This window comes from Salmo salar, chromosome ssa03 (assembly GCF_905237065.1).
Source record: "Salmo salar chromosome ssa03, Ssal_v3.1, whole genome shotgun sequence".
Classification (NCBI taxonomy): domain Eukaryota; kingdom Metazoa; phylum Chordata; class Actinopteri; order Salmoniformes; family Salmonidae; genus Salmo; species Salmo salar.
This window is the reverse complement of record NC_059444.1, coordinates 36,888,258-36,904,977: the sequence shown is the minus strand read 5'-3', so window position 1 is coordinate 36,904,977 and position 16,720 is coordinate 36,888,258. Positions and strand designations below refer to the sequence as shown.

The 16,720-nt window shown below is 44.7% G+C and overlaps 1 protein-coding gene and 1 long non-coding RNA gene across 2 annotated transcripts; one reads left to right on the top strand and one right to left on the bottom strand.

The window, feature by feature from the left end:
* Nucleotides 1-117: 117 nt before the first annotated feature.
* LOC106600257 (uncharacterized) lies at nt 118-4,012 on the bottom strand. Its single transcript, XR_001327752.2, has 3 exons — nt 3,917-4,012; nt 1,081-1,179; nt 118-731 (listed from the first exon to the last, which is right to left on the bottom strand). It is a non-coding gene; the product is annotated as an uncharacterized lncRNA (long non-coding RNA).
* A 2,626-nt stretch (nt 4,013-6,638) lies between these two features.
* Nucleotides 6,639-16,632, top strand: ap1g2 (adaptor related protein complex 1 subunit gamma 2). The gene is made up of 22 exons (XM_014191576.2): nt 6,639-6,863; nt 7,378-7,583; nt 7,676-7,800; nt 8,482-8,623; nt 8,875-8,971; nt 9,189-9,265; nt 9,517-9,612; nt 10,905-10,985; nt 11,379-11,477; nt 11,637-11,692; nt 12,415-12,528; nt 12,663-12,803; nt 13,096-13,150; nt 13,397-13,519; nt 13,663-13,752; nt 13,874-14,001; nt 14,202-14,306; nt 14,494-14,638; nt 14,785-14,929; nt 15,179-15,333; nt 15,506-15,604; nt 15,678-16,632. The coding sequence occupies exons 2-22, from the start codon at nt 7,383-7,385 to the stop codon at nt 15,774-15,776; spliced, it is 2,373 nt and encodes a 790-aa protein (XP_014047051.1). The 5' UTR covers nt 6,639-6,863; nt 7,378-7,382; the 3' UTR covers nt 15,777-16,632.
* The last annotated feature ends 88 nt before the right edge of the window (nt 16,633-16,720 follow it).

The following is a 16,720-nucleotide window of genomic DNA, read 5'->3' as shown; positions in this document are numbered from 1 at the left end:
TCCAATCAAGTTGTAGGGTGATCTCAAGGATGATCAATTGAAACAGGATGCACCTGAGCTCAATTTCGAGTCTCATAGCAAAGGGTCTGAGTACTTAGGAAAATAACGTATTTCAGTTTTTTATTTTAATAAATGTGCAAACATTTCTAAAAACCTGTTTTCGCTTTGTCATTAAGGGAAATTGTGTGCAGATAGCTGAGGATTAAAAAAAAAAAAAGTTATACATTTTAGAATAAGGCTGTAACATAAACTGTGGAAAAAGTCAAGGGGTCGGAATACTTTCCAAAGGCACTGTATACCCTTATCAACTATGTGGGTTTCATAAGCAACCTTTTCTATGGGGTCACTGTCGCTGGGCAGATTGTGCTGCTCATCAAAAGAGCCAGACCTGTATCGGCCTATCAAGATAAACTCTCCATATCTGTGCACTGAATCCTGTTGGACAAGGTTATTGCCAGCTGGTACATTTTGTGAGGAGCATGATTTTGATAGGAATGCTTGACAGCAGTCAGGACAGTATTGAGTAATGGGTCTACTATTGTTTTATGACAAGTTACACGCTGACACATGCACGATGCCATCATGTTCAAAGCAATTGTTGTGTTCTCTGTGCATTGTTCAATTGTACTCTGTACTTTGTTTGTATTACAATTAATTGAATGTTTGTGTGTTAGATGTATAGATTCATTGACGTACGGGATTGTGTATAGCAGGGGTCTGCAACAGGCTGCCTGCGGGAGATTAAAAAAAAAAAAGTGGTTTTAGTTTTTTGTCAACAAAGACTATAAAATCACTAGAAATTCATGTAGAAATGCGTTTCATTTCGAAAATCGAAGTATTCCCACGAATAAAGAGACGTGATCGTGTCTCAATGTAACCAAGGTATAAAATGATTGTCCTTTTCAAATACAACCTATTTGTGGGCTTAATTGTGGTCAATTTTCCATGTACAAATTATTACCATCCGATCTGACAAAAATCGGCCTGCAGCTGAATCCATTTGCCTACCACGGTGTATAGTGTGCTTGTGTATAGATTGTTGACTGTCATTGGGTGAGCCCGGTGTGGCCAGTGATCTACCTGCTGTTCTGGGCCTTCCTGGTCGTCTTCCCCGCTGTACTCTGAGCTGGTGGTATCGGCCTGGCCATCATCTGGAGTCCCTGTCTACTTCCTGGGTGTCTACTGGGACAACAAGCCCCAATGCTTCAACACCTTCATGGGTATGACAACCATATTCAGTACTTCAGTACTTGAGGACCTAGTAAAATAGCTCATAAGTTATATTGATATTAAATCTCTCTTTTATTTTTCGACTCTTTCCCAGTAGCAGTGTGTGGGTAAAATCAATGGGGAAGTAAAAAAAAAAGAAGCCATATTACAACCTATGTGTTGTGATAATTGTGTTGTTTGTTCTATAACCTGTTAGTTCAAATGCTTTGCGACCGTGATATATAGGCCTGAAGGCCGATAAGAAGACACAGTGGCAGAATAAATTCAACCACAACTTTTATTTCGTCACAAAACTGGAGCGCAAAACCGGTGAAGTCCACAAAGCATTTCGCATGTAACAAACTGTTGCTTGACCATGCTGTAGGTCATGTAAGTTAATGTTTACAACATTTTCGGACTACTGAACAACTATTGACTTAGAACCACAGAGCGTTACCGCAAGTCGCAAAGACAACAGAAGCTGCCTCTACTATTCCAGTAAGATTTCAACAACATCAAATCACCTTTGCTTAGTCTAATACAGTGACAACTAAAAGATACCAAAAACAATTTAGTCCAATCAACGTAAGCTAAATCTAATGTGACTGTCCATGTTTCTGGCTCACCCGACTTGTAGAGAAACACCAATGCCATCCTCCTCTCATGTTGATGAAGTGGTTTATCACTCTGTCATACAGTACACAATTTTATTTTTGTTGTCTTAGGCTAGCGAGCAAGCATTTTAGCCAGGTATCCTAACTTCCTTTCATGGGCAACGTTAGCTAGTTAACATTAACCTTCTACATCTAGCTACATATTGAACTTCCATCCTCTCAGGCCCGGGACACAACAATGTATGAATTAATGGTTGGATCAGAATTGCCATTATAATCATTGGCCAGTACGGAGAATAAAGTAAAACCACGAGTCCAAATCCCTATCTCCATCCATGGCTAATTTAGGAGAGGGCAAATGAGGACAACAACACAATGAGATGCAACAATTCAAGTTGTTTCTGTCAATGACGTATGGTCTCGATGCGATTTGATAGGAGTGACGACAAATCCAAACTGGCTTCCCTTGACACTTTTTTTTTTGGTGCACCAGGACCATTCACAGTTGAGCTCACTCATTTTATACTTATTTCTTTCAAGGGAGGCCAAATGCTCGCTGGCTTCCTTTGCATTCAATGCTATGGGCAGCAACAATGTCACTCTTTTGGACCAGACAGCATCAGATAAATGGCATACAGAGACAGAGGGGCACTGTTTTGTTCGTTCAGATGCTTTCTCCGGGGAGATACATTCAGCCTCATGCGAATTGAAGGACAATTATGAAACACATAGACGAAAGACATATTATTGGAAGTATTTTATTTTAAAAATGTGGTCAATTTTTGGAGGAAGCCTGACATCCCTTGGCATCCATAAATACACACCACTGCTCTTTCACTCTGTCTCTCCTCACTTCCTTTTCCCACCCAAGTAAGATAACCCACGTGTACCAAAAGTTCTGTGTGGTGGTGTCCCCAGACGTGCGAAAGCAGAAATGTACGGAATGAGCGATTGGAACAGGGAGAAGAAGTACTACTACTACTACTGGGGAAGACATTGGACCCATCTGAATGAACAATGGCACAGACCGAAACACAGACATTTATTAATGGGGTATCGAGAGAGAGAGAGGGGAGATTTCAAAAGATGGACAGATACACTCGAGATGCTAGAGCACTGGGTTCTCTCTTAAATGTTGACTGGCCTTTAGACTTTACACATCTGCCTCAGTGCAATACTACCTCCCATTCCCAGGAATCTGAGGTGCAATGTCAATATTGGACGGATAAATGTATTTTTTTTTTTAGATATTCAGATGTAACGATCATTTCCCGTAGGACAGGTTTCCCTAACTTAGTCCTCGAGTACCCAAGGGGTGCACATTTTGTTTTTTGCCCTAGCACTACACAGCTGATTCAAATAACCAACTTATCAAGCTTTGATCATTTGAATCAGCTGTGTAGGGCAAAATTCAAAACAGGTACCCCTTGGGGTCCCAAGGACTGAGTTTGTGAAACGTTGCTGTGGGATCGATTTATTTTTGGGGGGGTCAATTTTGTATTGTCTTATTTTTATTTTGGTATCTGTTGTTAGTTGTGGCAAAGTTGTTCTTATGTTTAAGAGTGGTATTAAAATGTATTGTCCACCACAAGACACCAAAAAAAGTTGTAATTCCCTAAATGTTTTGGTTTTACTGTATTTCTTTTGTTATCACCCCTTTTCATTGGCTTATGTTATGGTTATACATGGGTGTAATATATTTTCTGGAGGCTGTTCTTCAACGTACTGTATTGTAGAGGGCAGGTGTATGGAAAACTCCTGAATGATCACATCGTTTTATGTGATGATAAAGCAACGTTAAAGTTCTCTCTCCCACAACTTGTCATTATGCATGTTCAAGATGTTATTTTTCACTCTTGCGAAAGAACTAGCATGACCAACTAGCCCTTGATCATGACGCTCAGGTCCATTACATTACAAATAAGAGTCATTGGACGATAGGAGTCTTCTGTAGGGGGGCGTGTTGTTAAGATCCCCGACGCTCAGTCTGAACATTAATATGCATCACTTGCGGTACGGTTTTGGAAGCATAAGGATGTTTATCTTTCATATCAACGAGAAATAATACATTTTTTTTTTAAATTGATACACACCTTGTTATGGTTCCCACACGGCCCTATAGCCATGTTACAGCGCTTGTTTACGGAAAATGGAAGACAAGAGGTCGACCTGTGCTAAGTAGCTATTCAGCATGCTCAGAACACCTGTGTGTAAGCGTAACTCGGGAAGGGGAGGAGAAGTGTAGTTTCGTTGGATGGAGGCACCCATTGATGTATGGATCTGTGCAAAACTGCATCTTTTTTTATTTGAAGGATTCTTTCTCGCTGATGAAAGATAATGCCATATGTTTCGAAAGCTGTAGCGCAAGAGATGATTATTTATCTTTTTTGACGTTAAAACTCAGCGTCGGAATTGTAGTTCACATAAGGCAGTCGCGGGTGACGTTAATGGCTGATCACTGTAGTGAGAATGCAGAATGTTGCCTAGTTTTCGAGAGCTAACATGACACATGCACTGAATGTAATAATGAAAATAATTGATTAATAAATGTATTTTTGTTTGGCTGTACACATTTAGCATTGATTGGCATTTTTGGTATTACAGTGGTGCTGAGCTCTAGCTATTTCCGTACACTTTCAAGTTTCATTACCCTCTTGTATTCTACAATATCATTACAAACCTGCACAGAAACAGTCACTTATAATAGAAGTAACCCCTCACTGTGAACTGCCACTAAAACTCACATGCTTCGTTACCCAGTTTGCAATGCAACAACAAACAGGCAGCTCGCTCCATGACAATATTACCTCTCGATGTGAAAATTAACATGCCCAATCACACTGCCTCCTTGTGATGCTGGGAAACCCCATACTGTTAGTTTAGTTCACATTATAGAATCCTCCCACAAACACAATTACCTCTGCTCCATTTATGTGGTCACATGTATGCTTCAGAGGACATTACTTAACTTTCCATATGATATTCACAGGGTCGGCCCGCTCATTAGGCAGGAGTAGGTTCCCTCCTGTGGCGGCAGATTGACGAGGGCAGCATTTTCTGAGCTAAACTGACCAAGATGCAACTCCAACAACACGTAAAACCTCACTGAATTGTGCCCCAAAACAATTACAATTTCTCTCAACCAGTGGCATATGGGCTTTTTAGGTGAGCGCTGATGCCGCCCTGTGATAAGCAGTACCCACTTGGTCAAAGGCAGGGGAGCAAAATATTTTGCTTGTCCTTTCCCAGCGCGCCTCTCCAGTGTGATGTTGGAGAGTCAAAAAAATTATCTATCATAAAGCATGTAGCAGATGTAGCCAGGGTAAAACAGTCACAATAGTTAAAGCAAAATGTGAAAAACTTCAGGCCATTACATCACTTTTTATCATTACTGCATGTCAGAGTCATAAAAAATGAGCGAATGGACTTGAAAATGGGTGGTATAGACTACTCTCAAATGCAATGTGGTTCTACGAGAACAGTCAAATTTTGCCGAGGCAGAGATGAAGGGGTGACACTGAAACGACCCAGTGGATGCATCAATTCTGGCCTGAAACATCAGCCAAATTTGGCATTTTGTGTAACAGATGTATTTTTCCATTCACCTCATACGTTGCGAGTGGATGGATGTACGACTGGGCCCACATTGATCCTATTGAATTAATAGGGATTGTGTATGTAAATGTTGGTGCATGCGCTTGGTTCCGTACTGGGAAGAAATGAATTATACTTTCACCCCTGGATATACTATATAGTAGAAAAGAGTATGTGGCCTTTTTGAAGCCTACAGGCTGGAGATAAAATGTATGACAATGTAATGAGACGGACACTTTTTTATATCATGCACGTTTCTCCGATCAAATACCCTAACTTAAATGGCGCCCTATCAAATAGAAAATGTGCTGACATGTTAGCAAACAACATATCCTAAAAACAGGACAGGTCAAAGTAAAATAGACAATACTGAATGGACAATCGGGCTACTCACAACTGCTGTCCAGGAGTTTCACCCTGTGGGGTAAATTGTCATGATCAGTGGGTTCAAGTGTGTATCTGTCCATTTTTTATGAACTGATCATGGTAAAAAGGAAAATACTACTGATTTCACACTTCGTACACATTGCAAATAGGTTCAGGATAACTACTAATAAAGTTGGATAGCTGATATGCAGAGCTTAAATAGCCAAATTGAATAGTCACAGGAATCAGGACTAATAAAGCCAACCGCTTGTTTTTCAGGAGACACTGTAGGTTACACCTCAGTATAAGCATGGACCGACGCCGACGTCTTTATTTGGTCCTGCCCAGACTTGCCTAGATTTCCACGTCCACTGATGTTGTTTTTTTTTGTCCCGTCCGGACCAAATCTGAACCAATCATTTTCTGTCTCGCCTAGGGCTGCAGAACAGTCAGGACAGGCCCTGGGTATTCAGCACCACTTTCATCATGTTATGCAATATATGATGTGTCACCACTGTTTTGAAACAACATGATGTAATAGAGCTCTTGGCCAACACCACCTAAATGTGTTCATTGAATATTCTGACATGTCTGCAGTGGCAGGGAAGCAGACGGGAAAAGTTTTAAACTTAAAAAAACATAAAATCATCTTCTCACTGCTCTTGCACACACTTATATGTATGACAATAATTGTAAAGGAGACTGACCATTAGCTTCATTGTAATTATTCAGGTGATCACTTCTCTATCTGACCATGCACCATCAGTTACTGCACCCCCACCTCATCCATCTTCCACCTGTTGTCAAGGACACCGACCTCCACGTCGATAGCCTACACTTTTCCTAAGGGGCGGAGTTCAAGCCTAGTCAGAGATCAGATGGCGGAAGTGATGCTGCCATTATGGTTTTCACATGAAGCTTAGGGGACGGTACAGCAGGCGTCCATCCAAGATAGCCGCCGAGTAGTTTTAGTTGCCCATTCATTTGTGAGGGAAGAGTTTAATTAATGTTGACACATCGCTGTTAATTGAGCACAGAAACGGCTTGGTATTTTTCTAGGGGCGTTTTCACTTTCTGAAGGTAAGAGACTAGCATCGAGCTCCCATGTAATCCGAGGTTATCGAGCGTTAATTGGCGAAATAAATGCATAGTTGACATCGCTTTTGTAGGGTTTACCCTAAACATGTTGTAAAAGTAGATCGCCTAATGAACTGAATTTCTAGGCAATTGCTGCGGTGTGTTGTGGCTAGCAATGCTAGGTGAATTAATTCGATACATTGTATCAAGATAATATTGACGTCACGGCTGCCTGTATCTTGTAAGGTTTATAGTTGTACATGGTTGTTTCGTGTTTCACTTTTCATTGTAATTTATTAACAGCCACTGCAAATGGCTGTATAGGAAATACTAATGCTTTTACAGGTGCTCATGAATAACTTATTAGTTGTTTCACCTGCTTTGTTGTCCTACATGCACCGATAGTCAATGCATTTTCTTATTCAGATTAGTATGTGTGGGTCTTTTTCTATGTCTGTTGAACATCTCTAATTCTGCAACCTCCCTCTTTCTGTCCCACACAAACGCATACACACAGGAGCCATGTCTCCGTCTGTGCGTCTGCAGGAGATGATCAGGGTGATCAGAGGAGCCCGTACACAGGGAGAGGAGCGTGGTGTGATCCAGAGGGAGTGTGCTGCAATCCGGGCGCAGTTCAGACAGGCTGACAATGGGACGCGCTCTCACAATCTGGCAAAGCTGCTGTATGTGCACATGCTGGGTTACCCCGCCCACTTCGGTCAGGTAACGAACAGCGCCTCTTAAGATGTCTGTAGTGTTGGTATATTTGCTATATTTGTATCCTAGCAACTCCCCAAGTCCCTCTCTGGTCTCAGATGGAGTGTGTGCGTCTGATTGCCAGCCCTCGGTACAATGAGAAGCGTGTTGGGTACCTGGGTGCCATGATGCTTCTAGACGAGAAGCAGGATGCTAGCCTTCTCATCACTAACTCCATCAAGAAGTAAGGACAGTTTTATCAGCAATTTCACCATGAAATTGGAAGTATGAACATTTGAAGTGATTGCTGCATTGTTGGGAAAGAGCTAGCAAGAAAGGCATTTCACTTTACTTGTGCACGTGAAAACAAATCTTGAAACTTGTATAAGACAGACAGACGGAACTAAGACAATTAGAGAGACATGACTCTGAAAAAGTCAGGCGGACGGAACGCTGAGACAGTCAGACAGACGGACGGAACGCTGAGACAGTCAGACAGACGGACGGAATGCTGAGACAGTCAGACAGACGGACGGAACGCTGAGACAGTCAGACGGACGGAACGCTGAGACAGTCAGACAGACGGACGGAACGCTGAGACAGTCAGACAGACGGACGGAACGCTGAGACAGTCAGACAGACGGACGGAACGCTGAGACAGTCAGACAGACGGACGGAACGCTGAGACAGTCAGACAGACGGACGGAACGCTGAGACAGTCAGACAGACGGACGGAACGCTGAGACAGTCAGACAGACGGACGGAACGCTGAGACAGGCGGACGGAACGCTGAGACAGGCGGACGGCATTCTCAGACAGTTCCATAATCATCAATGTTGCCATACATAAACATTGAACTAGTGGTCTAGTAACCTCTACCTGAGCACAAAGCAATTGAGCAATTGTCATTAAACCCCCATCTCAGTGACCTGTCCCACAGCAGTCAGTATGTCCAGTCTCTGGCTCTGTGTACTCTGGGCTGTATGGGCTCAGCTGAGATGTGCCGAGACCTGGCCCCAGAGATCGACCGCCTCCTCAGAGCCTCGAACTCCTACATCAAAAAGAAGGTGAGCACTCTCTGTACACACACACACACACACACACACAATGCCATTCCTTTCATCACGCCTTCATGGCTGACCTTGGTAATGCAGAAACCCAAACCAATCCATCTTGAGCACTACAGTAAAACACTGCATTGCAACAGACTAAAGGAAACCGTCATGCGGACTGAACTGCGGGTGAGACGTGAAGTGATGCGCTGACATTGAAGGTTTTCGTCGTTATGGAGCTGATCGTGATGACATTGACATTTCAGGCTGCTCTTTGTGCGGTGCACATTGTGAGGAAAGTACCAGAACTAGGAGAGCTGTTTACCCCTGCATCTCGATCCCTGCTCTCTGAAAAGAACCACGGTGAGTCTGTTTTGTTTTGCTTTTCTTACATCACCAGCTGTTCAACTGTCTGCTCCTCTCTGTCAATCTTTCTGTGCCTACCTGTTTCACAGTCTGTTACGTTCGAGTACGGTATGTAGTCTTGCATTCTGACTGTTAGCCGTTACTATGTGTGTTATAGCATAGTAAACCGTGTCCGTGTGGCAATTATTCCCCTCGTGGTTTGGTCTGATTGCAGGGGTGTTACATGGAGCTGTGGTTCTGATTACTGAGCTGTGTGAGCGCAACCCAGACACACTAGAGCAGTTTCGTAAGGTAAAATACACACACACACACACACACACACACACACACACACACACTCACCCACCTCATCTCACCCCATTCCAGTACACCCACTCAACATGAGACATTGCATTTCAGTCCCTTGAAAATGATAGATTTGGTTATACACTGTAACAAATGCCAAAATCGATACTTGTGAAAAATGGCAGACGGTTGCACATTCTCCCACATCCTTAGATGATGATCTGTGATTTTTGACTCCTGGTGTGTGTTTGGTCTAGGCGGTGCCGGAGCTGGTCCAGATAATGAAAGGCCTGGTGATGTCTGGTTACTCTCCAGAACACAACGTGGCTGGTATCAGTGACCCCTTCCTACAGGTCAGTGTTTTAAATACTTTATTTTACCAGGGGAATTGGAGTCACTTTTGTGACTGAACATGCATACACTACATGACCAAATGTATGTGGACACCTGCTCATCAAACATCTCGTTCCAAAAATCATGGGGATTAATATGGAGTTGGTCCCCCCCCCCCTTTGCTGCTATAACAGCCTCCACTCTTCTGGGAAGGTTTTCCACTAGATGTTGGAACATTGCTGTGGGGACTTGCTTCCATTCAGCCATGAGCATTAGTGTGGTCGTTAACTGATGTTGGTCGATTAGGCCTGGCTCGCAGTCGGCTTTCCAATTCATCCCAAACATGTTTGATGGGGTTGAGGTCAGGGATCTGTGCAGACCAGTCAAGTTCTTCCACAACCGATCTCGACAAACCATTTCTGTATGGACCTTGCTTTGTGGATAGGGGCATTGTCATGTTGTTACAGAAAAAGGGCCTTCCCCAAACTGTTGCCACAAATTTGGAAGCACAGAATCGTCTAGAATGTCATTGTATGCTGTACCGTTATGATTTCCATTCACTGGAACTAAGGGGCTGAGTTTGAACTATGAAAAACAGCCCCAGACCATTATTCCTCCTCCACCAAACTTTACAGTTAGCACCATGCATTTGGGCATCCACCAAACCCATATTCGTCCATCGCACTGCCAGATGGTGAAGTGTGATTCATCACTCCGGGGAACGCGTTTCCACTGCTCCAGAGTCCAATGGCGGCGAGCTTTACACCACTCCAGCTGTCGCTTGGCATTGCGAATGGTGATCTTAGGCTTGTGTGCGGCTGCTCGGCCATGGAAACCCATTTCATGAAGCTCCCGACAAACAGTTCTTGTGCTGACGTTGTTTCCAGAGGCAGTTTGGAACTCGGTAGTGAGTGTTGTAACCGAGGACAGATGGGTATTACATGCTAGGCGCTTCAGCACTCGGCGGTCATGTTCTGTGAGCTTGTGTGACCTACCACTTCGCGGCTGAGCTGTTGCTCCTACACGTTTCCACTTCACAATAACAGCACTTGACCGGGGCAGAAATTTGACGAACTGACTTGTTGGAAAGGTGATATCCTATGACGCTGCCACGTTGAAGGTCACTGAGCTCTTCAGTACGGCCATTCTACTGCCAATGTTTGTCTATTGGAGAGTGCATGGCCGTGTGCTCGATTTTATACACCTGTCAGCAACGGGTGTGCCTGAAATAGCCGAATCCACTATTTGAAGTGGCATCCACATACTTTTGCGTATATATAGTGTATTTCTCTTTCTGTCTATCCATCATTAGGTGCGAATTCTTAGGTTGCTGAGGATCCTGGGTCGTAATAACGATACAGCTAGTGATGCCGTGAATGACCTGCTGGCCCAGGTACAGTAATGAAACCACACACAAGGATTCACACACAAGGATTTTCACCAGTAAATAGTCTTGCAGGGTTGTTGTTGTTGAATTATTCTATTTAAGCAATAAAGGCCCGAGGAGGTGTGGTATATGGCCAATATACCACGGCTAAGGGCTGCTGTTATGTATGACGCAACTCGGAGTGCCTGGACACAGCCCTCAGCCGTGGTATATTGGCTATATACCACAACCTCCTGAGGTGCCTTATTGCTATTATAAACCTGTCGCTAATGTAATTAGAGCAGTAAAAAATACCCGTGGTATGCAATCTGATATAGCACCGTCTGTCAGCCAATCAGCATTCAGGGCTCAAACCTCCCAGTTTATGATTCGATATTTATATACTGCTTCTTTATACAGGTGGCCACGAACACAGACAGCAGTAAGACTGCAGGCAGTGCTGTGTTGTATGAAACGGTTCTCACTGTCATGGACATCAAATCGGAAAGTGGCTTGAGGGTAAGTGCCACACGTGATACCATCATCAAGTCATTTCTTGTTTGTATGTATTCACATCTTTTTGAATGTGCTACAAGTGGTAGAGGCCAATGTAGCTAACATGGATGTACATCAGAGGCCGTATGTCTAGGTTGTGTCTGTTGTGTGTGTGTGCGACAGGTCCTAGCTGTGAACATCCTGGGGCGATTTCTTCTGAACAACGATAGGAACATCCGGTTGGTGCCTCCTCACCCCCCCCCCCTCCCTTCCTTCCCTCTGTCTCTTCCTTTTATCTCATCTGGTCCTCATTTGGTCCTTCTTCGTGGTTTCTAGCCCATTGCTTAGAAGCTCATTGTTGCCTGAGGCAGACAAACCTGTGAATTCTAATAAATCGAAACACAGTCTGTAACGTCTATTTCTGTGATTATTTAGCTAGAGGCCTTACAGTGACAGACAGGGTTGTGGGGCTATCTGTATGTTATGGGCTAGCGATTACATATAAGTTTCCTTTTTTATCCGTCTGTTCCTGTTGGGATTGTTCCCGTAGGGTCTGTCTGGCCCAGCAGGTTATTCTGGTCTGGTCCCAGGCTTAACCGCGTCCTCCCTGTGGCTGGTGGAAAGCTGCTAGACTGGTTCAGAGCAGATATGACCATTCTCTCAGCATGCAGAGTGATCGCAGATCGTTACACCAGATATACATTTCAAAGACCTTAAAACTTAGAGGAGAGCGGTCATGCTCACCATCCGGGAAGACGGCACACAGCTAAAATGTTTGCGGAAGATGCGTGAGGTGGGAGACCTTGGAAATGGTAGTTGCAGATGGGAAGTTTGTTCCATGAAATGTATCCATGCACCAGTTGTGTTGATAAACTATCACAGCCCTTCTACACGTCCAGAAACAAACACATGTAACACGTCTTTCTCTTTCTATGTCTAAATATTTTTTATTTGGGCACAGGTACATCTCAATGACTTCCCTTCAGAAGATTGTTCAGACAGACCACAATGCAGTGCAGCGTCACAGAGGGACCATAGTGGACTGCCTGAAGGACCAGGATGCTTCTGTCAAACGGTACTGTGTTGATTTCTGAGCCTGTACTGCCAGTTGGCCACGCGTCACCTATTCATGTGCTACAATGGAAGGTGGCATATAACTGTAGTGAATGACGGTATATAGTTACAATCGTCTTTGTGTTTATCCCTCAGCCGGGCATTGGAGCTTTCTCTGGCCCTGGTGTCAGCTGTCAACATCCGCTCTCTGATGAAAGAGCTGCTCCTCTTCCTCTCCAGCTGTCCCCCAGAGCTCCGAGCACACACCACCTCAGGCATCTTCAACGCCGCAGAGAGGTACTGGGCCGGCCGTCACCTGTCTAGGGGGCTTTAAATGTCTCTGTGTATCTGGATGTCTCATTTTGTATCTATGTCTATGTGAATGTTTCCCTGTCCCAGGTGTGGTAGTGTGTTTCTGTCTCGCTCTCTGTGTCTGTATATGTCTCACTGCTATCTGGCTGTTCTACCACTGAACACACACACAGGCCTAGCCAGTAGCCTGTGTACTCGCTGTGTGTCACTGTCTGTGTTTGTGTCTGAGCCGCAGCACTGAACACCACTGAGTCTCTTGCCTCCGTGTCTCTGTCAGGTATGCTCCCTCTCAGCGCTGGCACATTGACACCATCCTGCATGTCCTCACCACGGTAAATACTGACGCTCTACTGCACCGCAATCACCCGGTGACTGCACAACTTGTTTTAACTACCGTACGACTTGTTTTAACTATGGCCAGCTATTGTAAATAACCCCAAGATGTATCCCACTTATATCACCCCACTGTACTTCAAGCTGTCTGGGTGGAAACTAGGTAGCGTCCACATTGCCACTTTTTGCCCTGTTTGGACTAGTCTAGACATTCCTGTGTTTGACAGTAGTACCATCTCTTTTAGGCAGGGGGCGACGTGAGGGATGAGACGGTTCCCAACCTGATCCAGCTCATCACCACAGCAACAGAACTACACTGCTACACGGTCCACAAGCTGTACAGAGCCCTGATTACAGACATCTCAGTGGTATGGCTTTAGTGTGAATGTGTTTGTGTGCCACGCTCTGTTCGAAATGGGATTTGTGTTATCAGTCAGGAAAACCTCAATGCCCTGGTTATCCTCTATTCTCAGCTGTGGAACTGTGCAACGTTGTTGGTTTGTGTGTGCAGCAATCCCTGGTACAGGTGGCGTGCTGGTGTATTGGGGAGTATGGAGACCTGCTTCTCAGAGGAGAGTGTGAGGAGACAGAACCTGTTCAGGTACACGACGGAGGACGCTGTGGTTGTTTTAACACAGGCATGGTTAATAACCATTGACAATACAGTATTTAACTGTCATAAAACCGAGACAGTTCTTCTTGTTTCTCTGTCCTGCTATTAGGTGGCAGAGGACGATGTCCTGGACGCCTTGGAAATGGTTCTACAGTCACATATGTCGTCGCCGGCAACCAGGGGCTTTGCTCTCACGGCAACGATGAAACTCAGCACACGCATAACACACAACGTGGAGTAAGCATCATTAACTCACACCCCTCAGAACACTGCTGCAACCGCTAGACCGCAGCTACTGAAAACGGCTTTGTCAGTTTTGCCCACTGCGTGGGGGTCTTGGGACTTGTGACTCTCATTGCTGATGTAGAGAATACTAAAATAGCTCTTGTTTCCTGCTGCATTTCCTCTCCCCGTCCCTGTCCGTCCCTGACCGGCAGTCGCATTAGGAGCATCGTCAGCATCTACGGCAGCTGCATTGACGTGGAACTCCAGCAGAGGGCAGTGGAATACAACGCTCTGTTTAAGAAATACGACCACATGAGGTAGACCATATGTATATACATACAGTATATTGTCAGTGATAGCCAATGATGTGTACATATATTATTATATCTATGAATACAACACTGAGGGGAAATGGCAGCCCCTCAGTGACTCAATTATGGTCTTCATCATGGTAGCCACTTTTGCTTTGCCCATTACACTGCTAAGAGAGCTCTGTGTTCGTAGGGCTGCTGTTCTGGAGAGAATGCCAGTGATTGACAAGAGCTCACCGGGACATACCAATGGAGAATCAGCAGGGGGGTCTATGAAAGAGATGGAGCCAACCAAACGGACACAGGAAGTAGTATTACCCCAGGAACCTGCTAACCAGGTAAGGGATGAAAATGACTGCAATAAACTTTGGTAGTTCAGCTATCTGGATATGAAGTATGGACTTGACCTATTGTGTACTTTCTCAAGCTAAACCTCTCAAAAGTAACTCGATGTGGAATATTTCCCTCATTTTCTCTCGTCAAGGTGTGTGATCTGTTGGACCTGCTAGGTGGTTCTGGGGAGCCTCCCCAGCCCAGCCCCGCCCTGTCCACCACAGCGCTAGGCCCTGTTAGCAGCACGGCTGGGGGAGACCTACTGGACCTGCTGGGAGGCCTGGACGTCACGCCTGGTGAGACACAGAGCTGTTGAGTGAGACTGAACGAGAAACGGAGATGGGGGGTTTTCAGAGAGATGGACAAAGCCATCATTAAGCCATCAGAAAAACATTTTGAAGATGTACTTGTTTGGGATTTTAGAATGAACACACCAGTAGCTTAATGCGAAAGATACATCTTCATAATGTATTTAATGATGGTCTGTTTTCTGGTGCTGAATTACATGAGCCACCAGTGTGACAGATGTTTCTTTGTTTCCATAGTGCCACCTAGTGTTATAGTGTATGAGAAGAACGGCGTGACACTGAAACTACAGACTGACAAACAGACAGACACGGGCATGACCATTACCCTCACTGCCACCAACTCTACTGACAGGGACATCACCAGCCTCACCCTGCAAGCAGCAGTACCCAAGGTCTGTCCGTCTGTATTTGTGTCCACCTGTCAGACTACCTTACCTTATTTGGTATTCCAAACTTGTACGTCATGAGTAGGCCCCTCTAGGCCATGTGACCAGACCAGAAAAAACCCTGGGCCCTAGTTATAGGCTATTCATGACCATTGTCTCTCACTTCCATCCACCTCAGAGCGTCCAGTTACAGATGAAGGCTCCGAGTGGTGACGTCGTCCCCGCACACGGCTTAGGTCAGGTGACCCAGACTGTGCTCCTCAACAACCCTAACAAGGTGGGTCTTCGTTCAGTCAGTCCGTGGTTGCCACACTCACAATGAACTTAACATTCACTTCCTTTCCAACCAGGTGAGTCTGAAAATGAGGGTGCGCGTGTGCTACACCAGCCAGGACTTTGTCTGCCAGGACACGGTGCAGATCGACTCATTTCCCAGCCCCGCCTGGTAATGACAGCTGACATCAGACCATGGAAGGATCGACAGCCGACCAGGCCCAGGAGTGGGGATCCATTCTACCTGACAGCTGCCTGTCAATCAACTATTCTACAGTACATCCTGATGGTTTTCCAAATGACTCTTCTCTTATTTTTCTAAATGGCTGACCCTCAAGAACTGTGGAAAATGTTCCCCTACAGTTGGCAGGGATTTATGTAAACTCTTGATACTGTCACCCTAAAAGCCATTGTCACCATTACCTTTTCAGCTTCTGATTGGACTACTGGTATTACATTTCCCATAGCATAACCAACAGTATTAATGGCACTATCTTTGGTGTGTATTTGGTGTCACATCAATCGACAATAGTAATATGCAGCCGTCTGCCTGGGCCTGTGGGACTTGACCAATCAGAAGAGAAATCTATCCTGAGAACTGTGCAACCGAGACTGTCCACCTGAAAGGCGTCCGCCGGGATCATCTTTTAAGAGAGTACCGTGAAGTCTTGACAACTTTTCTTTCACTCCAGGACTACTTACATACCTGTTGTTGTAGTTCCCTCGCATCCATCTGAGCCACGTGATTAGCATCCCCTAACACTACACCTTATCCATACTTAACGGTACATGCCTTCCATTGGTGTACTCTCCTCCTCCCTACCTCTATTTACCAACTGCTTCTCTCTTCCCCTGTGCCTGTCACTCAGAACCCCCTTTTGGAGCTGAGGTATTATCATGTATGTGTATATAGACTTTATTTTGAGGTGGGACTTGCTGTTTTATCTGTGAATGATGTGTAGTACCGGGAAAGAGAATTCAGTTTGTGTGCATTGCCTTTGACATTTTGTAATTAAAGGTTATCAAATTGAATTATGAATGCATTATTTTCAGAGTTTGTACCTGCCTATATGGAAAGTTGTTTTACAATGCACTGCTAAATCACACACTCATGCAATAG